The sequence below is a fragment of the Thalassophryne amazonica genome, chromosome 4 (genome assembly GCF_902500255.1).
Source record: "Thalassophryne amazonica chromosome 4, fThaAma1.1, whole genome shotgun sequence".
NCBI classification, from domain to species: domain Eukaryota; kingdom Metazoa; phylum Chordata; class Actinopteri; order Batrachoidiformes; family Batrachoididae; genus Thalassophryne; species Thalassophryne amazonica.
The window spans coordinates 86,448,487-86,475,887 of record NC_047106.1 but is presented as its reverse complement, the minus strand read 5'-3'; the positions used below and the strand labels follow the sequence as shown (position 1 = coordinate 86,475,887).

The following is a 27,401-nucleotide window of genomic DNA, read 5'->3' as shown; positions in this document are numbered from 1 at the left end:
ATTGCTGTTTTGTGCTTGTCTCACACCCAGACTTTTGATCTTCAATGATAAAAATGAATGGTAAAGAAACATTTTTTCTAATGTTTTAAAATATCTCTGAATAAAATATCAGTAAAATAATCAAAACATAATTGGGGTATTCAATGTCATACAACTGTTGTGATTTTTTTTAAACAAAATGTAGTTGTCCCACACTATTGCCGTAATTTCCACCACAACACTGTAATGTCCCTTTAAACAGTTTGTATGAAAGATTGTTGGGGTAGTTTCTATGGAGATAAACAGTGACATCAGAGCACATGTATATAGCGCCAAATCACAACAAACAGTTGCCCCAAGACGCTTTATACTGTAAGGCAATGGTGTGGTGGAAATGACATTTACAAGGCCAATAGTGCCCGTCGTTAAAGAATCACCCATGAAGCGTTCAACCAAACAGAAGAGCTTTCACTGGTCTGTAGTACAGTGTTTCATTAAACCAAAAATGCTAAACCTGTTGCTGATCCTGTGGAACTGGTCTAATCCTACATGGTTAGCAGTATCTCTGATGCCAGCACCTCCCCTGAGCAGCCGCCTACGTTAGAACTACGACCTTCACCTCCAAACATAAGCACAGTACGTCTGGCCAATAAGAGCAACAGCACACTCACACTTGGCTTTTATTTATGTCTTGCTCCACTTACTGTGTGAAAACAAACCAAAGAAATGACGTGCAACACAGTTTTCCTGCAGAACCAAACCATAGATATTATTCACAAGATCATTTTTTGAATTTTGTGACTATAAGAACTCTTATGAATGAAATGGTATTTTACATTTTAGAAAAGTCAAAGGAAAACCAGCACGAAGAACCAAGTGGAAAAAGCAGGGAGAGAGTGGGTGAAAGAGAAAAGATCATGAAGGGTGAATGACTGGATGAATGTGGTATTTAGTCATGAATCTGCATTAGAGGGATGATGCTGCAACTTTTATCTGTTATTCTAATGGTATGTATAAATAGGACTTCCCAAAGTAAGCAGACAAACTTCCTCACTTATTTCTGATAACGGGGTTGCATGTCACTGTCATGCAGGGGTGGGCGATATAAACAATATATTCAGTTCACGGTATAAATTTGGCCGACGGAAGAGATTTACACTCCACCGACCAATCGCGGTAATGCTTGTTGATGACATCATCGTATCTTCCTCAATGACTCTGAACGACTGTAAAAGGCTGTAGTCATTGCTTTGGTCACAGACTCCAGCTCAGCAGATTAAAACTTCTCCTTGTAAGAGTGTAAAATTATATAAGTTATTTAACCCTTTGGAGATGTCTGACTGAATTCGGTCATGTACACTCAACAAAAATATAAACACAACACTTTTGGTTATGCTCCCATTTTGTATGAGATGAACTCAAAGATCTAAAACTTTTTCCACATACACAATATCACCATTTCCCTCAAATATTGTTCACAAACCAGTCTAAATCTGTGATAGTGAGCACTTCTCCTTTGCTGAGATAATCCATCCCACCTCACAGGTGTGCCATATCAAGATGCTGATTAGTGCACAGGTGTGCCTTAGACTGCCCACAATAAAAGGCCACTCTGAAAGGTGCAGTTTTATCACACAGCACAATGCCACAGATGTCGCAAGATTTGAGGGAGCGTGCAATTGGCATGCTGACAGCAGGAATGTCAACCAGAGCTGTTGCTCGTGTATTGAATGTTCATTTCTCTACCATAAGCCGTCTCCAAAGGCGTTTCAGAGAATTTGGCAGTACATCCAACCGGCCTCAACTGCAGACCACGTGTAACCACACCAGCCCAGGACCTCCACATCCAGCATGTTCACCTCCAAGATCGTCTGAGACCAGCCACTCGGACAGCTGCTGAAACAATCGGTTTGCATAACCAAAGAATTTCTGCACAAACTGTCAGAAACCGTCTCAGGGAAGCTCATCTGCATGCTCGTCGTCCTCATCGGGGTCTCCACCTGACTCCAGTTCATCGTCGTAACCGACTTGAGTGGGCAAATGCTCACATTCGCTGGCGTTTGGCACGTTGGAGAGGTGTTCTCTTCACGGATGAATCCCGGTTCACACTGTCCAGGGCAGATGGCAGACAGCGTGTGTGGTGTCCTGTGGGTGAGCGGTTTTCTGATGTCAATGTTGTGGATCGAGTGGCCCATGGTGGCGGTGGGGTTATGGTATGGGCAGGCGTCTGTTATGGACGAAGAACACAGGTGCATTTTATTGATGGCATTTTGAATGCACAGAGATACCGTGACGAGATCCTGAGGCCCATTGTTGTGCCATACATCCAAGAACATCACCTCATGTTGCAGCAGGATAATGCACAGCCCCATGTTGCAAGGATCTGTACACAATTCTTGGAAGCTGAAAATGTCCCAGTTCTTGCATGGCCGGCATACTCACCGGACATGTCACCCATTGAGCATGTTTGGGATGCTATGGACCGGCGTATATGACAGCGTGTACCAGTTCCTGCCAATATCCAGCAACTTCGCACAGCCATTGAAGAGGAGTGGACCAACATTCCACAGGCCACAATTGACAACCTGATCAACTCTATGCGAAGGAGATGTGTTGCACTGCATGAAGCAAATGGTGGTCACACCAGATACTGACTGGTATTCCCCCCAATAAAACAAAACTGCACCTTTCAGAGTGGCCTTTTATTGTGGACAGTCTAAGGCACACCTGTGCACTAATCATGGTGTCTAATCAGCATCTTGATATGGCACACCTGTGAGGTGGGATGGATTATCTCAGCTTAGGAGAAGTGCTCACTATCACAGATTTAGACTGGTTTGTGAACAATATTTGAGGGAAATGGTGATATTGTGTATGTGGAAAAAGTTTTAGATCTTTGAGTTCATCTCATACAAAATGGGAGCAAAACCAAAAGTGTTGCGTTTATATTTTTGTTGAGTGTAAATGGACTGCATTTATATAGTGCTTTTCCATCTGTATCAGACACTCAAAGTGCTTTACAATTATGCCTCACATTCACCCCGATGTCAGGGTGCTGCCATACAAGGCGCTCACTACACACCGTGTAATGAGCGCCTTGAGGTGGTCATGTAAAAGTCACATGACCAATTTAAGCAACTGTCCCATTAAATTCACCAGACTCAGTCTCTGTTTCAATGCGTTTTAAGAGTGCGTGCTTCAAGCTTTATACAAGTTTTTAAATTATGTTAATAGGCATACCTGAATTATGATTAATAATTTCCGCAATTTTTTTTGTGAATTTTATGGTCATATTTGATGCATGTATTTGCAGAAAGCCACAGAAAACAGTCTCACATTTCCTCATTCAACTGCGCTTAGTGCTCCTCTCAGGGCAGGAGAGCAGAGAACCCCATGACATGAGCCAATCAGGATTATCAACCCACGTGGTGGTGTCTCTGAGGTCTTTCTGGACAAAACGCCACCAAAAGCAGACAAACCCAGACTGCCCCCTGCTGGACAGAAGCAGGAATGGTGAAATAAGATTATTCCAATGCACAAAAATACATGTCTAACAAGTCAGAGAATCAGGCACTCAAAATTAATGTTTTTTTGTTTGTTTTGTTTTTTATTTGTTTATTTTAATCAATTTATATTTGCAAAGGGACTGTATGATCAATTCAGAAACACTTCCATTATAACTTTTACACTTACGTTTATATTGCGATATATACTGTTACCGTGGAGGGATTCAATTTATATCGTGATATGAATTTTAAGTCATATCGCCCGGCCCTACTGTCATATCAACAGTCAATGCACGGGAGGGGTGTACAGTGACCGTTAAAGTTAGATTGGTGAAAATGAGGTCATATCAGGATGATGATGATGATGCGTCTTTCCACAAAGCACAGTTAAAACTTTCAACAAGAAAGGAAAATCACTTCAGTGACATGCTAACGGCTTGTGACAACTGGCCAGTTAAAAAAAGAAGTTAATTCACTCACATTTTTTTTAAATAAAGTATCCTCCAGTGAACTTGACCTTTGACCCAAAATCCTGTAGGCTTCTTAGGGTCACTATGGGTAACGCATATATCAAGTTTGGTGCAAATTGAGCCAGTACAACTGACGTAATCTCGCTCACAAGGGAAATGTCACATGACTGACTGACTGACCTGTCCAACAGCATACATACAGTCTTCAGGCCCCAAAATCTACAAACAGCAAACAGACAATTTGTGAGATGAGGAAAAGCACCCAGAGGACATAGAGAGGATTCAGAAGACCACGTCATGTACCTGGCTGATCCGGTTCTCCCAGCCCATTCTCCTGAGGCCTGCAGCAGCAAGGATGATGGCGCCAAAGTCCTCCTTTTCGTCTAGTTTCTTCAGCCGCGTGTTTAGGTTACCACGCTAAAGTCAGCAGTTAAGAAAAACACTGCAGAACCAAACATCATTCCCAAAGAAAGTTCTCCTGAAAATGAGCTTCTTTATTCAGACTGAAGATATGACCAACAATTCTGAAGGTCAGTGTGGACGACACTAAATTCAGTATCACATTTCTCACAGTGCCTGAAACAGACAAATTCAGAAGGACTCACATCTATATGTTGCCTTTAATTTCCCTACATAAGCATGTGAACAGCTGACACACTGAATGTATTTTCGCCACTATAAATCCCTTCAGAAAGGATACAATATCTTTGAACTCCAGGTGGGGGAATCTCTTCTTCAGCTGTGCAGCCCGTCGTAGTGAACTGGTGCCAATCACACTATGTAAATATGCAAGAGACCATGGAGCCACATGAACAGGCATTTTACATGTGTGTACATTAAAGAGACCAAAAACAAACAAACTTCCTTTCATGCTGTACCTCTTTTCTGGTAGTGTGTCCAGGGTTTTGCCAATATATTTTGGATGTAATACCACTGCATCATGGGGGTTTTCTCGCCTGAAACCAAAAGAAAATGAATGTTTATATATAAGGTGATATAGTTTACATCACATTATCAACAATAAAATTATCCAGAAATGCTGTCGCGCAATGAATGTTTCACCCTGCTGGCCTCTACTGAGGACCAGTAGGAGGTGTTCCAATAAAGAGAGCAAATTCTGTACATACGGACTGACATCTCTTGCACTGATGCTACATTCACGTTAGTGACATATGGTAAAGTGGATGTTCTATGATATGAGCACCATATCACTCACTCACTCACACACACACACACACACACACACACACACACACACACACACACACACACACACACACACACACACACACGTGTTCAAGATTTTCAAACTCCTACGCAACTGTCGTTACATCATACAACTTCTGACTGCACTATAACTGACCAGTAAGCAGTTGTACACTGTACATGCATGTCTGCCATCGATTCATCAGCTCCGGTCTTTGCAGTGTCATGAATGTGTTATTTTACTATTTGGTTAACAAACTACAGCTTACAATGCAAGCATTTTAAAAGAAAGATAAATTTCAAGGTAACCTTCTGAACTATTCCTGCAGTTATCATAGATGGTTGTAATGCAGTTACTCTACTCTGGAAAACAAAGTCTTCCTTAGGGACAGAAATGGTACACTGTCCACGAATGTTGTTTTCACATTTACCCAAAAGAACCATACGAATGGAGGTGAAAAAAAAAATCACGAAGTCATATGATTCTCTGTCTTGGACCCTTATGGATTTCATTCTGAACAAAATATAGTCAGACAAATGGCTTTAAAAATGCAGAACTTTCATCAGCAGGTTACACTTGACAAGATGTCTTGGAATTAATATTGTTAAAATCTAGAGTTAAGCATGTCGAACACTTAAAATAAGATAAGTTTCAATTATCAATTTCAATTTATTTTAATTTATATAGTGCCAAATCACAACAAAGTTGCCTCAAGGCGCTTCACACAAGAAAGGCCTAACCTTACCAACCCCCAGAGCAAGTACACAGGCGACAGTGGTAAGGAAAAACACCCTCTGAGCAAGAAACCTCAAGCAGACCAGACTCAAAGGGGTGACCCTCAACTTGGGCCATGCCACAGACACAAATTACAAAACAATTCACAAAATGAATATTCAGGAAATGTTGCGGGTGCACAGACACCACACCATGCACCTCAAACAGAGAGAGAGAGAGAGAGAGAGAGAGAGAGAGAGAGAGAGAGAGAGAGAAACAAACAATCAGGCATCAGAAAGACAACAAATATAGGTATAATTTGTCAGCACTAAGCAACAACAAAAACAGATGAAATACTAAGGTGATTTATGGCCACGAGCCCTAAGCTTCACTAACAGACCCAGACTTTAGATAACGCTGAGACTGCAGCATGCTCCGATTCCAAATAAAATGAATTTAAAAGGGTAAAAAGCAGAGTAACATACTATACCAGTATGCTAGCCATACGAAAGGGAAAATAAGTGCGTCTTATGTCTGGACTTGAAAGTCTCTACAGAATCTGACTGTTTTATTGATGCAGGGAGATCATTTCATAAATTATCTAACATGTCTAAATCTAAATGTTTTTTAATCTGGGTAACAACCAAATAATTTGCAGTGTACTAATGACTGAAAGAATAAGATCGTGGATACAAGCAACAGATTCCTCTGTCAGGTATCTGAGCTTACACACCTGGACAGGGTGAGTGTGAGAGATAGAGGAGAAGAGGAGAAAGAGGACTGACTCATTTATGCCAGAAAAGAAAAGTTAATAGTTTTCATCCAGGTTTTATCCTTTAAAGAGCAGGTTTATAATAAAATTAGTCCACGTTCAGCTCTTGCTCAAATAAGACAATTATTAAAGGGGTTACATTGTTTAAAGTAATACAATCCCACTGAAAAATGTTGAAAGAAAAACAGCTGTCAAGATGATAGAAAAACTCTGCCTGACTGGATTAAAGCCACTGCATTTTTAAACTTTTAACAGTTACTCATGACCTATGCATAATGTAAAATAACATGGAATAACAGAAACATGAAATTGCATCATTTAAGTTAAAGTGCCTCAAGTTGTGACTCTTACAGTAGATTACAAAACACTATAGATCTTACGTTCAGTTATTTTTTGCTTCACAGACCAACTGATGTCTAAGAAGTATCCATCACATGGAGCAAATAGCCCCTTACTTCAGGCACTGAGGGGCCATTAGCTCATACCGCTCTTAAAATATAAATCGCTGCTTTCTGGTTTGTAACAAAGTCCCGCCCACAACACTACTTGATTTGTTAGAGAAGTTCAGCCTGTCAATGCTGAAGCCTGCTGTCCCACAGACTGGCATAGAAGAAGATCATGTGCAAACTAGAACTGCAGACTTATTTATTTGTTCAACTTCTTAATAATATTATGTATAGCTCCAAGCACTTTCTGTGTGAAAGTCATGTTGAAAGGTTCTGTGAATTGAACATATACGCTACAAAACATTCTTAAAGAAAGATTTGTGTTGAGAGTGTGTCTCCAAACCTTGCCAAAAATCGGTATCAGCCTTAAAATCCATATTGGTCAACCCCAAGATAAAACACTACACAATAATAAAATTATTTAAAAAAATTTAAAACATACATTTATTTGACCAAGTTAGTCCCACTGAGATTGAGATCTTTTTTACAAGGGATACCTAGACAATTTTTAAAGTTTACAATTCACCTAACTTGTATGCCTTTACATGTGGGAAGAAGCTGGAGCACTCAGAGGAAACCCACATAAACACGGGGAGAACATGCAAACTCCACACAGAAAGGCCACAGGTGGGAATCGATCCCATCTCTTTCTTGCTGTGAGGCAACAGTGCTAACCACTAAGCCACTGTGCCACCATACATACATAAAAACAAATTAAATCCAACAAAAATACAAATACATCATATATAAACAAATACTGCTAAACTGAGATAAAACCATAACTAATCATAAGCAACAGTAAATAAATGTTTTTTTAATTAGGCTTAAAAGTATCAACTGAAGTGGACTTCAGTTGATAATTTCAAGTCCAGAGTTAAGACGCACTTGTTTTCCCTTTCGTATGGCTAGCATATTGGAATATTATGTTACTATGCTTTTTACTTTTTTACCCTTTTATTGTGCCTTTTTAATCTTTTAATTCATTTTATTTTATTTTTTTTTACTGTTTTGTGTGAAGCACCTCGAGGCTACTCTGTTGTGATTTGGCGCTCTATAAGATGAATAAATTGAATTGAAATTGACTTTTGCAATTGATTGAACTCTGATTTGTCCTTTCTGTTGTAAAGTTTGAATTCCTTTTTTCATCACGCCTTTGTGAATTTTGAATTTTCCTGTTATACACTGTTTAAAGCAGTCAAGGACTATTTCTGGGATTGAAGACCTCATGATTTCTCTTTTCAATTGTTTCTAAAAATTTTTGGTTTTTTTTTCCCCATTTTTAATTGTTTTAAAGGTCATCATAAATACTTTAAGTGACTCTTATTGATGTAAAGCAATTTCAGATAAATTGATATCATGAACGGTGTAATAAAGTATATTATTGGTTTGATTTAGAGTAGAAAGATGTACTGATGAATGCACAGCTATAGGCTGCTGATGTACATAAAGGACTCACTTCAGTACAGCTCCGATGGTGAATCCTGGAGGCAGAGTGGTGGGAAGGTCTTTCAGTGAGTGAACCACCAGATCAACTCTTTGGGACACAGAGGAACACAGAGATGTAAAGATAATCCATTTATGTCTCAGGGTATAACACAACCATTCAGTTCAGTGTCGTGTTTCACAGCTTCAAAGCAGCAACTGAACAGACGCACATTTACACCTCTGTGCCGTGGTAGACCAAAGCCTTTCCTTTCACAGCATGGAAGATAGCGTCCAGTTTTTCATCATTTGAAAGAATTTTGTGAAAATATGCCTTGAGGAATAATAAATAATAATACAAATTTTTTCTCCCTTTTCTTGCTCAATTATTTTCCCCCTACAATTACCATCATATCAATATTACACCATTACAGGTGACTAGTAATAATATGTGCAGGCAGAGTCTATTTCCCCTACAGTAAAATAGCTGCAGTGGGTGCAGGCAGAGCTTTCAATGGAAGTCATCAGCCGTCAGAGTCTGACATCCACTCCAGATTTTACTCCACTCCAGAACATTAGAAGAAATAGGGCGCATGCTCGTGCAGCGACCAGCAGCAAATGGGAACGTCTCTGTCTCGTTTTTGATATATGAGTCTGTTTGAGTATCAAGGTGTGTAACAAGTTTCTGACTTGTGCATTAAGAAGAAGGACCTGTTTTAATTGCCCATTGAACATTGTGTTGGGAATGGAGCTTGTTGCTCTGTTTCTGCTGTGGACGCTGTGTCATGCCGTCAACAGCCTCAGCCCTCCCGCTGGAGAGTTTACGCGGATCCAGTATAGCAGGGATTTTCTTCTGCAATGGGAATATACATTGCCTGCGGACCCTACTTTGGACCTCCTTTTACCGAGAGTTGATCTATCGGATTATTTTAAAAACTCTCAATATGTTTCTCCTCGCAAAACCAGGAAGCGAGGGAAAAGGGGCGGCGCGCGTCAGCGGCTGCGGAGACAAGCCATGAATCGGATCCCCCTGCCGTCTATGATTCTCATGAATGTTCAGTCACTCAGAAACAAAGTTGATGAGCTACAGGCACAAATACGTTTCCAACATGAATTCAGGGAGGTGTGCCTGATAGCGATAACGGAATCCTGGCTTATGGCTAATGACACTGATGCAAATTTGGCACTGGATAACTTCGGGGAACCCCTTCGTCTCGATCGTGACGTAGATGTGACTGGCAAATCACAGGGGGGAGGAGTGTGTCTTTACGTCAATGAGCGCTGGTGTAAGAATGTCATTGTGAGAGACAAACTCTGCACTGAAGATGTAGAGCTTTTAGCGGTGTCCTTACGGCCACCATATTTACCGCGAGAATTTCCACAAATATTTGTTATTGTGGCGTATGTGCATCCCAAAGCAAAAGTCGACAGAGCGTCTGAGACTATTTTTAATGTGACTCAAAAACTGCAGTCTAGATGTCCAGATGCACCCATCTTTGTTCTTGGTGATTTTAACCAATGCTCTCTGAAGCATGTTCTGAGGAACTTTTATCAGTATGTCACATGCACAACTAGGCGAAATAAAATCCTTGACATGTGTTATGGTTCGGTTAAAGGAGCATATAGGTCTTACTCTCTCCCACCTTTGGGAAGTTCTGACCACAACTGCGTGCAGCTCATCCCAACGTATCGCTCTGTTTTGAGGAAGGGCAGAGCTTTGACCAGGCAGTCCAAGCTGTGGACAGAGGATGCTCTTATGGGCCTTCAAGGCTGCTTTGAAAGCACTGAGTGGGATATTTTTAAAGAAAGCTCATCTGATATTGATGAGCTGACTGATGTTATCAGCAGCTATGTAACCTTCTGTGAAGATCTTTTGATTCCTAAAAAGACTGTTAAAATATATCCGAACAGTAAACCTTGGTTTTCAAGATCTGTAAGGATTTTAATTAACAGGAAAATGAAAGCCTTTCGTGAGGGAAATCGGGAAGAGGTGCTAAAGCTTCAAAGGGAGATTAAAACTGAGAGCAGGAAGGCTAAATTGGGTTATAAGACCAAACTAGAAAAACAATTTAGCCAAAACCAAATGGGCTCCATTTGGGATGGTTTAAATTTGATTTTAGGATCAAATAGGAAGAAAAATAATAATCACAAGATAACTCTTAATGACACTAAATCTGGAAAAGAATTGGCCCAAGATTTTAATAATTTTTATTTGAGATTTGAGTCTCTGGATTTTAATCATGAAATCTGTAAATGGAAAAATGACTTGTTATGCCCAGGTTCTCCTCCTTTTAATGAACAGGCTGTGGTTACCTGTTTCAGAAGAATCAAGGCCAAAAAAAGTCCAGGGCCAGACAATATCTGTGGCCATTTATTATCCTCTTGTGCAGAACAACTAGGCCCAGTCTTTTTTGATATATTTTAAAGGTCAGTCAATGTACAGAGGGTTCCTAATGTTTGGAAACAAAGCACAATAATCCCTGTGGCCAAAACCAAATCCCCTAAGGTCTTCAATGATTTTAGACCTGTGGCTCTTACTTCATTAGTAATGAAGTCTTTTGAAAAATTGATGAAGAATGAACTTCTTTCACAGGTGGAGCATTTACTCGATCCTCTTCAGTTTGCTTACAGGGCTGGTCGAGGTGTGGAGGATGCTACTGCCACCCTCTTAAATTTGGTCCTGAAGCATTTAGAAAGTTCTAAGGCACATGCACGTCTTCTTTTTTTAGACTTTTCTTCTGCTTTTAACACTATCCAACCACATATTTTAATAAATAAGCTTGTTAAGGATTTTAAACTGGATTTTACTATGGCAGGTTGGATTTTGAACTTTTTAACAGGGAGATCTCAGCGAGTGAGGGTAAATGGTTGCCTTTCTGATGTTTTATATTCCTCAACAGGCTCACCACAGGGTTGTGTGCTGTCCCCTCTCTTGTATATTTTGTATACAAATGACTGTTGCAGCCACTATAAGAATCGCCATATATTAAAATTTGCAGATGATTCTGTTATAATCAGTCTCCTGCATGGTGATGAAAGGGAACATGGCCCTGTCGTGGCAGATATGGTTCAGTGGTGTGATGACTCCTTCTTGCAGCTGAATGTTGACAAGACAAAAGATATGGTTATTGACTTTCGGAAACGGATGTCCTCACCCAAAACCACTACAATCAAAGGTCAACAGGTGGAGTATGTGGACAACTATAAATACTTGGGGACGCTGATCGATAGCAAGTTGAACTTTAATGACAATGCAGACCTGCTGTACAAGAAGGGGCAGCAGCATCTGTTTTGTCTTCGTAAGTTGTCATATTTTCAAGTGGACAGGACAATAATGACCCTATTTTATAAATCTTGTATTGAATCGGTTTTAAATTTTTCGATGATGTGCTGGTACGGAAATCTCAGCATTAAAGCAAGGAAGCCACTTCACAACATTGTAGAATTGTGCAGCAAGCTTTTGGGGGCCCAGCAGACCTCACTGTCTGACTTGTTTTCCAGACAGGTGAGGAGGAAGGCTCAGAGAATTTTATCTGATCTGGCCCACCCTCTCCATGGTGAATTTTGTTTTTTGCCATCTGGAGCGAGGCTTAGGTTTCCTACAGTGAGGAGTAACAGATATAAGCATTCCTTTGTACCTGTGGCTATCTCTGTTCTGAATGCTAATCTGAGGAGAGAAGCAGATACATAGGGTTGATGGCAAATTGTGTTAGGTAACTCGGTTCCTTTTCCATCGATCCAGGTCTGTACTGTGTCCCCCTTGTGTACTGAATGTTTGGTGTTTTTTCTTTTCTTTCTTTTCTTTTATTCTGTGCTTTTCTGTATACCCATTGCTGTACAGCTCGTTGCTCCTTTGGAGACACTGAATAAATAAAGTGAAAGTGAAAGTGAAGATTTGAACTCCTATCGACACAGAAAAGGCCAAACACTACCCTCTACTTCCAAATATATTTTTGCATTGCACAATTTTTTTTTCATGAAACACTCACAGTTCGTTGTTGCCATTAAAACTCCTCCAGTGTGTCATAAAAAAATAAATAAATAAATAAAACTAAAAAAAAATTGTATAAAACTGTGATTCTTGAAGTGATTTGCATGCTGGTTTGTCAGACAGCAGCTTGTTAAATCAGCAGCCACTGTGCAGCATGAATGAGGGCTCCTAATTTGCAGCTCACATTCGGTGTTTCAGTGTTTCCCATAATGCCCCCGGGCAGCTGCCTGCACTTCCCAGAATGCACCACGGTGCCAGCAGAGTTCCGCTGTCTCACAGCGCATGTAAACAATGGCAAAGCAAGGATGTGGATGGCATTAACGTAGCAAATTCATGGGCGATTATGATGATTATATGCTCTCCCAAGTTGAGAGGGTTATCTAGAGGAGGTGTAGCACCTGTGATGGACTTCTGCTGTGCCCCAATGTTGTCTGATTGTCCAGACTTCATGAGATGTGTTTACACTGTGAGTGCTGAGCTCCCGACACTTGGAACTCTGCTGAAACCGACCTCTCGCGTGAGTCACGGACCACCAGGCGGTGCGAGATTCACAACTGCCTCATTCTGTGTGGACATGCATTACCATGGTGTCTGGAATTAAAATGCTTTTTGCTGATGGAGAATAGCAACACACCAGCTCTAAGCTTCACTACATATTTTCACACCAACAAATGAGCACAAGTAGTGTAAACAAATGACAACTGCACCAGGCGGAAACTATCAACGACACTTGTTCTGTAGTGTAGGCTCATTTGTCATGAAATAAAAATGTGTTTTTTTTTTTTTTGGTAAAACCAAAAACTCACCTGATTCTCTTAGAATGTGATTTAAACATAAAAAAAAATGGGTGTCTTTTCTAATGTCCTGAAATCCAAGATGGCTTCCATGATACAAAAACAGCATAAATGTGACATTATGATTGATATGAATCTGGTTCCAATATTTATTTTCAGCATCAATTCCTTGTAAAACTGTATCTAGAGATATCCAGATGGATACAGTCATTTGCCCAGTTCTGGATCACGTTTCTGAAAGTCCCGCTATATGGAGCCATAATGCAACTGAATATCCTTTATTGTGTATTGGTGTATTGGGTATTTGGATGTTATCTAGCTGAAGAAGTCAGGATGGGGAAACCATTCTAGTTAGTGTGAAGCCACATTATGTGTGTGCAAATACACTCAACAAAAATATAAACGCAACACTTTTGGTTTTGCTCCCATTTTGTATGAGATGAACTCAAAGATCTAAAACTTTTTCCACATACACAATATCACCATTTCCCTCAAATATTGTTCACAAATCAGTCTAAATCTGTGATAGTGAGCACTTCTCCTTTGCTGAGATAATCCATCCCACTTCACAGGTGTGCCATATCAAGATGCTGATTAGACACCATGATTAGTGCACAGGTGTGCCTTAGACTGCCCACAATAAAAGGCCACTCTGAAAGGTGCAGTTTTGTTTTATTGGGGGGGGGGATACCACTCAGTATCTGGTGTGACCACCATTTGCCTCATGCAGTGCAACACATCTCCTTCGCATAGAGTTGATCAGGTTGTCAATTGTGGCCTGTGGAATGTTGGTCCACTCCTCTTCAATGGCTGTGTGAAGTTGCTGGATATTGGCAGGAACTGGTACACGCTGTCGTATATGCCGGTCCAGAGCATCCCAAACATGCTCAATGGGTGACATGTCCGGTGAGTATGCCGGCCATGCAAGAACTGGGACATTTTCAGCTTCCAAAAATTGTGTACAGATCCTTGCAACATGGGGCTGTGCATTATCCTGCTGCAACATGAGGTGATGTTCTTGGATTGGCACAACAATGGGCCTCAGGATCCCGTCACAGTATCTCTGTGCATTCAAAATGCCATCAATAAAATGCACCTGTGTTCTTCGTCCATAACAGACGCCTGCCCATACCATAACCCCACCGCCACCATGGGCCACTCGATCCACAACACTGACATCAGAAAACCACTCACCCACACGACGCCACACACGCTGTCTGCCATCTGCCCTGAACAGTGTGAACCGGAATTCATCAGTGAAGAGAACACCTCTCCAACGTGCCAAACGCCAGCGAATGTGAGCATTTGCCCACTCAAGTCGGTTACGAGGACGAACTGGAGTCAGGTCGAGACCCCGATGAGGACGACGAGCATGCAGATGAGCTTCCCTGAGACGGTTTCTGACAGTTTGTGCAGAAATTCTTTGGTTATGCAAACCGAGGTCCTGGGCTGGTGTGGTTACACGTGGTCTGCGGTTGTGAGGCTGGTTGGATGTACTGCCAAATTCTCTGAAACGCCTTTGGAGACGGCTTATGGTAGAGAAATGAACTTTCAATACACGAGCAACAGCTCTGGTTGACATTCCTGCTGTCAGCATGCCAACTGCATGCTCCCTCAAATCTTGCGACATCTGTGGCATTGTGTTGTGTGATAAAACTGCACCTTTCAGAGTGGCCTTTTATTGTGGGCAGTCTAAGGCACACCTGTGCACTAATCATGGTGTCTAATCAGCATCTTGATATGGCACACCTGTGAGGTGGGATGGATTATCTCAGCAAAGGAGAAGTGCTCACTATCACAGATTTAGACTGGTTTGTGAACAATATTTGAGGGAAATGGTGATATTGTGTATGTGGAAAGAGTTTTAGATCTTGAGTTCATCTCATACAAAATGGGAGCAAAACCAAAAGTGTTGCGTTTATATTTTTGTTGAGTGTAATTGCCGGAAATGGATCACTTTGCCCGGTTCTGGATCACGACACTGTGTTACTTTGGGTTCATTCCTGGCATCTGGCTGGAGCCCTTCTAATGCAGAATGATACACACTGTGCCAGAGAATGTGTTTTGAACACAAAATTATATAAATTATACTTATTAAATGAGAATTTACTTACTTTTGAAAGGCACGTTTTTACGAGCAAAAAATGAAGTGTTTTGAAATACCTTCAAACCTGCATTATTTGGTCCATATACGGTCAGTAAAAAGTTGCTAAATTGAAATAAGTTTATTGAGATTCCATATTATTTCTGAAAAAGCATCAATGTGCTGTGTTGCAAGAGCTCTCATAACAAAAGATCAACTTATTTCTTTATAGTACTACACTGTACAGAACTGGAAACAGCGTGTATCCACCATTGAACCTTCATGAACAAAAAAGTGCTTCTTTTAAAGGGTTATTAGCTCACTTCATGTTTTATTTATATTGTTAGAGATGGAGAGCAAAGGAGGGTTTTAAATGTGTGGAGGTGAGATTTCTCCCAAATTAAAAAGTAAAAGCCCCAACATTCATGCCCATTCTGCTTCAGTGATCCACAACCGGCAAATTTTCACGTCAGAGATAAATGCGTGCAGTAATTAAACAGCAAGACATGGCACACTGACATTTTCCACCCAACTAAGCATGTATTTTCCCACTCTAGAACCAATGACACTGAATGGCTAACTCACCTTTGCTACTTCTTGGAGATCATCACTTTCACACTTGCACGAATGAGTGAGTCAGAAAACGCGTGCAGGCCACGGAGACCGGATGTTTTGATTCCTCTGCTGATCACAAAGATGGCTGGATCCAGTCGAGCATGTGGTCGTTTGTAGACAAAACATCCATCTTTCCATTGGTACCAAGTATTAGCTTATTCGCGCTGATTACGAGAAACGGTGGCGCAAATACTACAGCAGTGATCCGGAACCAGCAATGATCCAGAACTGGGCAAGTGACTGTAACAACTTCCCTGTGACGACTAATCTTTTTATTTTGTGAAGTTTCAGACAAACTGCCATTCTGAATTATACATGATGGGTCCAAAATTGATGTTTGAATGAAGTTGCTGGATGTAGTTTTTTTGCATTAGGTTAAGGTTTAAGCATTTGGTGTATATATGTATACAAAGATGTATTTTCTTTTTATTTGCAGGAAACAAGTACCAACAGCAACTACAACATTACTTAGAGTCCATATAGTCACCAACGTGGCACAGTCTTCGTCTAACAAGAAGTCAGAAATGGTGGATTTTGGACTTTGCTTTATTTGTCAACTGAGCAGCAAACAAACAGATTATACAAACTACTACACAGTAAATTTGCTGAGAAAAATATACTCTGCCAGGATAACATTTGGTCCTGGTCTAAATGGATTAAAATACACTCCATTATAGAGCAAAATCAGCTCTACAGTTTTGTCAAATCAAGTGTTTCTACTCCAATAAGAGTTGATTTAGTATTTATGATAGAGTATATTTAACTCGATTTGGACTGGGACTAAATGTTATCCCAGCAGAGCAAATTTTACTCTACAAAATTTACTGTGTAGCGTGTTGCCTGTGGGGATCCATGAGCTCTAGACTGGGTAGTGTTTATAAAATAGGTAGATGTCATTTTTCAAGGGTGGTAATAAATTATGCAAAGTTTCTGTAATGAGTTGGAATGGCATGTGAGTCCAGAATGTTTTTAGAACCTTAGAACTTAGACCAGGGGTGGCCAAGTTCGGTCCTCAAGAACCACATTCCTGACACTCTTAGTTGTCTCCCTGCTCCAACACACCTGAATCCAATGAAAGGCTCATTAAAAGTCTGCTAACGAGTCTTTCATTGGATTCAGGTGTGTTGGAGCAGGGAGACAACTAAGAGTGTCAGGAATGTGGCTCTTGAGGACCGAACTTGGCCACCCCTGACTTAGCCCTCAACAATTTTTAGAAGAATAACTCAACCCTTTTATACCCTGTTAATTATGAAATGTAATTACGTAATTTGGTAATTCCACTGGATCCCTTGTGTCAGAAAACCTATATTTAGATACTTTGTTTATAATTATATTTTGTGTATTAGCAAATATATTGTATTATTGCTAAATGGAGGCCACTTTAAATGCAATGTTAGATTTCAGACCTGAAAATGTGAAGAAAAAAATGGCACCCTAATTTTTTTTAAAGCTTATGATATCATCTTTCAAAATCAAGTGTTTTTGCTTTTACCCCCCCCCAAAAAAAAAGAAAGAAAGAAAGAAAAGAAAAATACACAAAATTCCAAATTCCTACACTACTGGGCTTAGCTGTGCTTTTTGCTGGATGTAATACTGGGCCTGAGCTCAGTGTCCTATGAACTACAAAATTCTGCAACTGACCCCTAATCATCTACATCAGCCTTCTGCATTAGTCATTTACAGTGAAGCTATCACAGCAAATATCTGCTGGTGTGGAAAGTGCATCCCCACCCCCAATACTCACTCATTCCTCTCCAGAGCATTCTCCAACTCTTTGGTGAACAAACTTTTCTCTCCAATCTGAATTATAAAGTGAAAAAAAAAAAAAAAACTTTTTCTTGTTGTTGTGTCATTTTAAAGGCTAGATAAGAGAGCAACTGTCTTTGGTAGTTGTTAGAATCAAACATGTCAAATGAGTCTTTGGTGGGGGGTGAGTAAAAAAGAAAAAGAAAAATTACCTTTGATAATGCTGTCTCAAGATTGATGTCTCCTGTTGTTTTCATGCCAACTGAAAGACAGAACAATTCAATATGATTAACCTTCAATAACTACCAGGACTTCTTTATAAGGCTGTTCAATATAGTTGGCCCAAGGTGAAATCCACTTAATATCAATGCTTTAATGTTTCTAGATGTCTTAGTTTTTGTGCTGCTGTATTCCTGACTGCAAACAGATCAACTAACCATGGATTTATGTGATGTCAAGGAAGATACTGATAGTAATGTTCCACGTAAGGACAAGAAACGTAACAGCACATTTTTTTTTTTGTTTTTCAGTGTGACCCAAGTCTGATTTCTATATAAATCTGCCAGCCTGAAGACAACAAGTGGTAATGCAGGCTCAGATCTTACTGAAATATTTCTGAAATGCATATTATTAAAGCCAAGAAAGAGCCCATGTTGTCACGAGTAATATACTGTAATCATAGTTTCATAAATACACAGAATGTGGGACTTTTTAAAACTTATACATAATCAAGTGATCAAACAATTGCTTGATTAGATGATATTAAGATGATAAAAAGAAAGCTGTGATGATTCTTACTTATATCCAGGTGCACGTCGGGGTAAAGTTCTTTCAGCTTTTCAGCAACACTGTTAGTCTGAATAAGAGCCAACTGGAACACAAGGACGTAACAACTGTTCAATATGTAAAATCTAAATTTTCATAATTTGAGTCAGTGTATGACAGAGCAGAATAGAGGAAGATATTATGGACACTGTGCTACTGGCGTTTTGCTCTGCTCCATCAAAACAGTGCATCAGATAATACACTAACGAACACACTTTGTGTTCACGCTCAAGTTATACCTCTAAATACAAAATACACATAATGTAAAATTCCCACTCTCAGAGGCACTGAAAATGCTAACATGTACAGCTGAAGATAAGAGGGGAACCACAAAGAATGGAGTACTGTACCTGGCTTTTGCGGGTGCCAATCCGGATGACTCGAACACTGCCGTTCCCATCCTGTCACGACATGAGAGAAGTCAGCCAAAGGACGTTTTCAGTTTTTTTCCCTTGCACATTCTTACCAATTCCTTTTACCCAGATCTGTGTCCTCACCCTGATATACTTGTAAGGTCCATTCTCCATAATTGTGTGTGCTGAGCAGCTGCACTGTGAAAACTATTGTGTGTGCTGTGCAGCTGGGACTGCCTGCTGTCTTGGTAAGAAGCTGTGCTGAGGTCATGTAGCAAGATAGTGAACAGAAGTCTGTTTAACCGGACACCCACCTCCTTCAGGACCGCCACCCCAAGATATCTCTGTTGCCAAAAGATAAGTGTGCCAATTCATTCAGTCCGTTATAAAGGGCAGGGAGGGGCACCCAAAGACAATCTAGACTATCAGGTATGGTCAAAGGAACTTTTGAAACATAGTACTTTGAGTAGAAATTCTAACTTAAAGGGGGGTGTTGCTCATGGCATTTTTTTTATAACATGAATGTAAAAAGACACAAGTAGTATTTAAGATACTGGCTGGTACAGATCAACAATGCAATAGGATGCCGATATCATGAGAAACAATATCGATAATGTCATGGCTGAAAGCTGAGATGGTGAGGTTTGGTGACAAATGCCATATCATTAATAATCACACAATAAAAAGACCTGTCATTAGTAAAATTAAAATAAGCATTTTACATGAAACATTTTTAAGGTGCATTTTTTGCTATAATGAAGTAAAAATCAATCTAACCATATAGCAATGTTACTGCTGTGTATTTATCTATTTGCAAATTTATACTCTAAAATGAGCTGTATTCCTTGAAATTATCTCTGTTGTCCAGTTTCTTCACTTAGTATTGGCAGTACATCTACTTAGCATGTACTGTCTCTAATAAGGATACAACAAGGATCATTATATATACATATATATAATAAATAATAATAAATAAATATTTATTTGCCTCCAAAAGAATCACATAACAAGCAATAAATATAAGTGACAAAAATTAAAATGGAATCAATAACATATTTAAAATACATCTGTCATGAGGATCACAACTGGACAATAAAATTTGAACGCTGTCTGTCAGACCATCAAACACATGACTAGATCTTTTCAAATTTGACCTAACACTGGAGGAATATTTAGGATCAAAAATGTATCATAGAAAATTAATGTCACGTTTACAACAAATAGAATAGACACGGGACAAAAATCCCTTCTGACTGGATACGTTCAGATCACAATAAGACTGTATCTAGAGATATCCAGATGGATACAGTCATCCTACAGTCACAGTCTGTCTGCAGCCAAACTGTGCACTCTGACTTCTCTGTGCAGAGAACCTGCAGGCTGCGTTCTCACCTCCTCTCTGCCCCCTGCTGCGCGCACCTGACGCAGAAATTCCTGCGTCGTCATGACACCACAGGAAGCAACTGGGAGCAGCCCCGGTGTGAAAGGGGCTTAAGCGGTTGAAGATGAGTGTGTGTGAGTGAATTGTGTCACTCATTTGTCAGACTGCTGCTCTTCCACACTCCTGCCAAATTGGTGGCGGTAACGCGACAGCGGGTTTGCCAACTGCCAATAAACCCGGAAGAAGAAGAGGCAGAACAGACGTGAAGCTCATGCAATTCACTGATCTGGATAGCTCATTGGCCCACACACTCCATACAATCTGCTGAAGCAAACTGGTGACCAACTTACCACTCTGAACTTATGCAGACGCACATAGACAGCTTATTAGAACATCAACAATTTCAAGCAATAACTGAGCTGATTCTCTCATTTACTTATTTTTGTTCTTCGGATAATGTAATGTAAGATTGATCCCTCATAATCTATGCCTGCCATGATTAGCTATTTGATTTATTTTCTTTCTTTCACTACTTTGACACTTTCTTCCCTTCTATTCTCACTCACTCATATTAATAAATGTCTTAAAATAGTTTGTCCAACACAAAACACAACATGTGGCTACACATGTTGAGTTAATAAGCCACTTATTAACATTATTATCTTTGACTATATGCTGGAATAAGGGATAGAACTCTTCAAATTATTGTTCACTACTTCCCATTTCAATCATACTCACGAGTGAAATGTTCGTCCACAGCCTTTGATCTGGCAATTTGCGCAGTTTACAGCTGCACATGAAGGTATTTTTTAACAAAATTACAAAGAATAAGTTTGTGTGCACCTCATTAAAGATCAATAGAAAAGAGTGTTCAGGAACCATACATGCGAGTGGTAATATGGCGGCCGGTTTGTTTCATAAATATTGGCCAATGAGCGATCTTGTATTATATGAGTGAAGCGTCGCGAAGCTCACTCATGGTACAGGGCGTCCTAAACAGGAAGTGCAAATTTTCAAATCCACAGTAAAACAGGAAATGCTCAAATGTTGAACACTTCCTGTACCTCCTTGGCCCTTTCTGGAACAAGTTGCCCACCCCTGATTTTGACCCCTGTGTAATTCTTCAACTGACCCCTACCTGGCTGCCTCTTGAAAATTCAAGTGACCAATCAGTTTTTTTCAAAAGAGTTCATGTCTATGGACCGTGGAAAATTCTACAGCTAGCCAGGCCCCTGTAGTCGGTGCGGACCAAGGTAGCTTAGCCGCCGTTAGTTTCCCTCTGGCAGATCCCGAGCAGCCGGGAAAGCAGGCCGACTGGGTGACTGTGAGGAGGAAGCGTAGCTCTAAACAGAAGCCCCGTGTACACCACCAACCCGTTCACATTTCTAACTGTTTTTCCCCACACTGGTTACTGGCGACTCTGTTTTGAGAAATGTGAAGTTAGCGACACCAGCAACCATAGTCAATTGTCTTCCGGGGGCCAGAGCAGGCGACACTGAAGGAAATTTGAAACTGCTGGCTAAGGCTAAGCGTAAATTTGGTAAGATTGTAATTCACGTCGGCAGTAATGACACCCGGTTACGCCAATCGGAGGTCACTAAAATTAACATTGAATCGGTGTGTAACTTTGCAAAAACAATGTCGGACTCTGTAGTTTTCTCTGGGCCCCTCCCCAATCGGACCGGGAGTGACATGTTTAGCCGCATGTTCTCCTTGAATTGCTGGCTGTCTGAGTGGTGTCCAAAAATGAGGTGGGCTTCATAGATAATTGGCAAAGCTTCTGGGGAAAACCTGGTCCTGGTCTTTGGATGGAGCAGCTCTCATTTCTAGAAATCTGGCCAATTTTCTTAAATCCTCCAAACCTTGACTATCCAGGGTTGGGACCAGGAAGCAGAGTTGTAGTCTTACACACCTCTCTGCAGCTTCTCTCCCCCTGCCATCCCCTCATTACCCCATCCCCGTAGAGACGGTGCCTGCTCCCAGACCACCAATAACCAGCAAAAATCTATTAAAGCATAAAAATTCAAAAAGAAAAAATAATATAGCACCTTCAACTGCACCACAGACTAAAACAGTTAAATGTGGTCTATTAAACATTAGGTCTCTCTCTTCTAAGTCCCTGTTAGTAAATGATATAATAATTGTTCAACATATTGATTTATTCTGCCTTACAGAAACCTGGTTACAGCAGGATGAATATGTTAGTTTAAATGAGTCAACACCCCCGAGTCACACTAACTGCCAGAATGCTCGTAGCACGGGCCGAGGCGGAGGATTAGCAGCAATCTTCCATTCCAGCTTATTAATTAATCAAAAACCCAGACAGAGCTTTAATTCATTTGAAAGCTTGACTCTTAGTCTTGTCCATCCAAATTGGAAGTCCCAAAAAATAGTTTTATTTCTTATTATCTATCGTCCACCTGGTCGTTACTGTGAGTTTCTCTGTGAATTTTCAGACCTTTTGTCTGACTTAGTGCTTAGCTCAGATAAGATAATTATAGTGGGCGATTTTAACATCCACACAGATGCTGAGAATGACAGCCTCAACACTGCATTTAATCTATTATTAGACTCAATTGGCTTTGCTCAAAATGTAAATGAGTCCACCCACCACTTTAATCATATCTTAGATCTTGTTCTGACTTATGGTATGGAAATTGAAGACTTAACAGTATTCCCTGAAAACTCCCTTCTGTCTTATCATTTCTTAATAACATTTACATTTACTCTGATGGACTACCCAGCAGTGGGGAATAAGTTTCATTACACTAGAAGTCTTTCAGAAAGCGCTGTAACTAGGTTTAAGGATATGATTCCTTCTTTATGTTCTCTAATGCCATATACCAACACAGTGCAGAGTAGCTACCTAAACTCTGTAAGTGAGATAGAGTATCTCGTCAATAGTTTTACATCCTCATTGAAGACAACTTTGGATGCTGTAGCTCCTCTGAAAAAGAGAGCTTTAAATCAGAAGTGCCTGACTCCGTGGTATAACTCACAAACTCGCAGCTTAAAGCAGATAACCCGTAAGTTGGAGAGGAAATGGTGTCTCACTAATTTAGAAGATCTTCACTTAGCCTGGAAAAAGAGTCTGTTGCTCTATAAAAAAGCCCTCCGTAAAGCTAGGACATCTTACTACTCATCACTAATTGAAGAAAATAAGAACAACCCCAGGTTTCTTTTCAGCACTGTAGCCAGGCTGACAAAGAGTCAGAGCTCTATTGAGCCGAGTATTCCTTTAACTTTAACTAGTAATGACTTCATGACTTTCTTTGCTAATAAAATTTAACTATTAGAGAAACAATTACTCATAACCATCCCAAAGACGGATCGTTATCTTTGGCTGCTTTCAGTGATGCCGGTATTTGGTTAGACTCTTTCTCTCAGATTGTTCTGTCTGAGTTATTTTCATTAGTTACTTCATCCAAACCATCAACATGTCTATTAGACCCCATTCCTACCAGGCTGCTCAAGGAAGCCCTACCATTATTTAATGCTTCGATCTTAAATATGATCAATCTATCTTTATTAGTTGGCTATGTACCACAGGCTTTTAAGGTGGCAGTAATTAAAACATTACTTAAAAAACCATCACTTGACTCAGCTATCTTAGCTAATTATAGGCCAATCTCCAACCTTCCTTTTCTCTCAAAAATTCTTGAAAGGGTAGTTGTAAAACAGCTAACTGATCATCTGCAGAGGAATGGTCTATTTGAAGAGTTTCAGTCAGGGTTTAGAATTCATCATAGTACAGAAACAGCATTAGTGAAGGTTACAAATGATCTTCTTATGGCCTCAGACAGTGGACTCATCTCTGTGCTTGTTCTGTTAGACCTCAGTGCTGCTTTTGATACTGTTGACCATAAAATTTTATTACAGAGATTAGAGCATGCCATAGGTATTAAAGGCACTGCGCTGCGGTGGTTTGAAACATATTTATCTAATAGATTACAATTTGTTCATGTAAATGGGGAATCTTCTTCACAGACTAAGGTTAATTATGGAGTTCCACAAGGTTCTGTGCTAGGACCAATTTTATTCACTTTATACATGCTTCCCTTAGGCAGTATTATTAGATGGCATTGCTTAAATTTTCATTGTTTCGCAGATGATACCCAGCTTTATCTATCCATGAAGCCAGACGACACACACCAATTAGCTAAACTGCAGGATTGTCTTACAGACATAAAGACATGGATGACCTCTAATTTCCTGCTTTTAAACTCAGATAAAACTGAAGTTATTGTACTTGGCCCCACAAATCTTGTAAACATGGTGTCTAACCAGATCCTTACTCTGGATGACCTCTAGTATTACTGTGAGAAATCTTGGAGTCATTTTTGATCAGGATATGTCATTCAAAGCGCATATTAAACAAATATGTAGGACTGCTTTTTTGCATTTACGCAATATCTCTAAAATTAGAAAGGTCTTGTCTCAGAGTGATGCTGAAAAACTAATTCATGCATTTATTTCCTCTAGGCTGGACTATTGTAATTCATTATTATCAGGTTGTCCTAAAAGTTCCCTGAAAAGCCTTCAGTTAATTCAAAATGCTGCAGCTAGAGTACTAACGGGGACTAGAAGGAGAGAGCATATCTCACCCATATTGGCCTCTCTTCATTGGCTTCCTGTTAATTCTAGAATAGCTTACTTGTAGTTCCTAGGGTTTGTAAGAGCAGAATGGGAGGCAGAGCCTTCAGCTTTCAGGCTCCTCTCCTGTGGAACCAGCTCCCAATTCAGATCAGGGAGACAGACACCCTCTCTACTTTTAAGATTAGGCTTAAAACTTTCCTTTTTGCTAAAGCTTATAGTTAGGGCTGGATCAGGTGACCCTGAACCATCCCTTAGTTATGCTGCTATTGACTTAGACTGCTGGGGGGGTTCCCATGATGCACTGTATGCACCACTCTGCATTTAATCATTAGTGATCGATCTCTGCTCCCCTCCACAGCATGTCTTTTTCCTGGTTCTCTCCCTCAGCCCCAACCAGTCCCAGCAGAAGACTGCCCCTCCCTGAGCCTGGTTCTGCTGGAAGTTTCTCTTCCTGTTAAAAGGGAGTTTTTCCTTCCCACTGTCGCCAAGTGCTTGCTCACAGGGGGTCGTTTTGACCGTTGGGGTTTTTACGTAATTATTGTATGGCCTTGCCTTACAATATAAAGCGCCTTGGGGCAACTGTTTGTTGTGATTTGGCGCTATATAAATAAAATTGATTGATTGATGCTTGTGTCACCATTTGCAGGATTCCACTCTAACTATTCTCTTATCTGCTGCACTGTATATGAGATGTAAGATGCTGCTCCTCAGTGTTTCTCAATTGCCCTCAAAAGTATTGGAACACTTGGTATTTCACACATTTTAATTTGTTAGAAAGTGCATTTGAGATGAAAGCCTGGATTTGATGTTTTGGTGAAAGAAACTTTTGTATTTCTTCATAATTGATGGAAATAAAGTCCAAGTCATATTCAGTGACTTGGCAATGTTCATGTTTCCATCCCCTGAGTTGTCTGAAGAAAACTGGAAATAAAACTTATTATTATTTAAAGCTATTATCAAGTTTTAGAGATTTGCTTTCAGTTTGAGTTTGAGGAAGATAATTTTATAAATTTTAATTCATTTTTTTTTTTTTTGTATTTCTTGTATTTAAAATGGCATAAACAAATTAAAATGTGTGAAATTCCAAGTGTTCCAATAGTTTTTGGAGGGCACAGTATCCTAACCTTATGATGAGTGCAAAATGAGTGTGGTATTATTACTGTTTGTTAAGAATGTTAATTTTCACTGTTGCTGCACTTTGTGTCAAATCATAGTCATATCGTATATAATACTGATATGAAAATTCAGTTAAGGTATATCTTCTATTATACCTTGCAAATCTAAGGTGGAACTCTACTAGTGTTTACTAAGGTACACTTAAATATCTTTTAAAAAAGAGGAGAGAGTAGGAGCCACTTAGTTGCCTGGTCTTGAGAACCAGGGATGGTAGGTTGAAAAGCTTTTTTTATCCCATGGGAAACTCTCCTACCCACCTAAGAGCTCAAGAATATGGACAGCATGTTTACAAGTGACATTTACACGACAATTTATATGACAATACTGAGATACGATAATTTGGCCATATTGTACAGCTCTACTGTCAACTGGCTGAAACTTTGAATATTCATTACATCTACATTAAAAAAAATGCTTAAAGTGGCAGGGGGTTAAGAGGGATATATATAATGGGGTCAGCTGAAAAGCAAAAAAGAAAAATGCTTAAAAAGGTGGAGAGTATGGGGGGCAGAGCCCCTCCAGAAGCTGAAAGGCAAATAGGAAAATGCTCAAAAGGGCGGGTTGGTGTGTGGGGGGCCCCCCCCCCCCCCCCCCCCCCAGAAGCTGAAAGGTTTTTGCCATGCTAATGCTCCCCTGAAGCATTTGCTCAAAATAAAGTCTGAAGAACCTAAATGACATGGTGAGATGCTGACGAGCTTCGCTTATTCGTTTCTGCATATTACAGAGATCAGTGATCCAATCACGGCTCTCAGAAATGGGACAAAAAGTGCGGAATGCGTTGCACAGCAAAGGTCAGCGTGGCTTTAACCTACCGCCAAAACCGGCTTATCCGACATCTCGGTGATAACTTCACTCAACTGATGTTGTACAAATCCACAGCGTGTTTTCCTTCATGTAGAGTCCATGAAAGTGAACTTCTCACCAAAAAAAACCCTCAAAGCGCTTCATTCATACGGCTCGGTGAATGCAGGCGGAAGCTTCCGCAAGCAGAATACAAGATCCCACACGTCCGGTATGCGTCCCCTTCAAAATAAAAGTGTTGGCAATAGTGGAAAAAAAATGGCTCAACGATAACCTAAAATAAACCGTCTACCGCATCAATGAAATATGTATATAAAAGAAATTTGCATGAATTTCCTTTGTTGTTTATTTTAAAGTTTTGTGATCTCAGCGTGTCTATGAGAAATGTTGCAGTGTTATGGTGTTTGTAATTTGACCATGTCAAGGCTCTAGCTGACAGTGTAGATGGACCGTCGATAAACACTTCAAAGCAGTCTATGATGACAGAAACCTTATTTCCAAATGACTGTCTGAATGAAAGCGGC

At 40.1% G+C, this 27,401-nt stretch overlaps 1 protein-coding gene across 2 annotated transcripts in view; it reads right to left on the bottom strand.

The window, feature by feature from the left end:
• LOC117508445 (porphobilinogen deaminase-like) overlaps positions 1–27,082 on the bottom strand; it is a 41,259-nt gene extending 14,177 nt beyond the window's left edge. The window contains exons 1-10 of one of the 2 annotated variants that reach the window (XM_034168209.1): positions 26,889–27,082; positions 18,921–18,971; positions 18,544–18,616; positions 17,958–18,007; positions 17,744–17,799; positions 8,551–8,628; positions 4,834–4,911; positions 4,656–4,731; positions 4,259–4,372; positions 4,136–4,174 (exon numbers count right to left, since the gene is read on the bottom strand). In XM_034168209.1, the coding sequence (XP_034024100.1) occupies positions 4,136–4,174; positions 4,259–4,372; positions 4,656–4,731; positions 4,834–4,911; positions 8,551–8,628; positions 17,744–17,799; positions 17,958–18,007; positions 18,544–18,616; positions 18,921–18,971; positions 26,889–26,912 (639 nt within the window). In that variant the 5' untranslated portion in view covers positions 26,913–27,082. Of the gene's footprint in view, positions 1–4,135; positions 4,175–4,258; positions 4,373–4,655; positions 4,732–4,833; positions 4,912–8,550; positions 8,629–17,743; positions 17,800–17,957; positions 18,008–18,543; positions 18,617–18,920; positions 18,972–19,067; positions 19,213–26,888 lie in introns of those variants that run through there. The other variant, XM_034168208.1, reaches the window with a different exon arrangement.
• Positions 27,083–27,401: the final 319 nt, after the last annotated feature.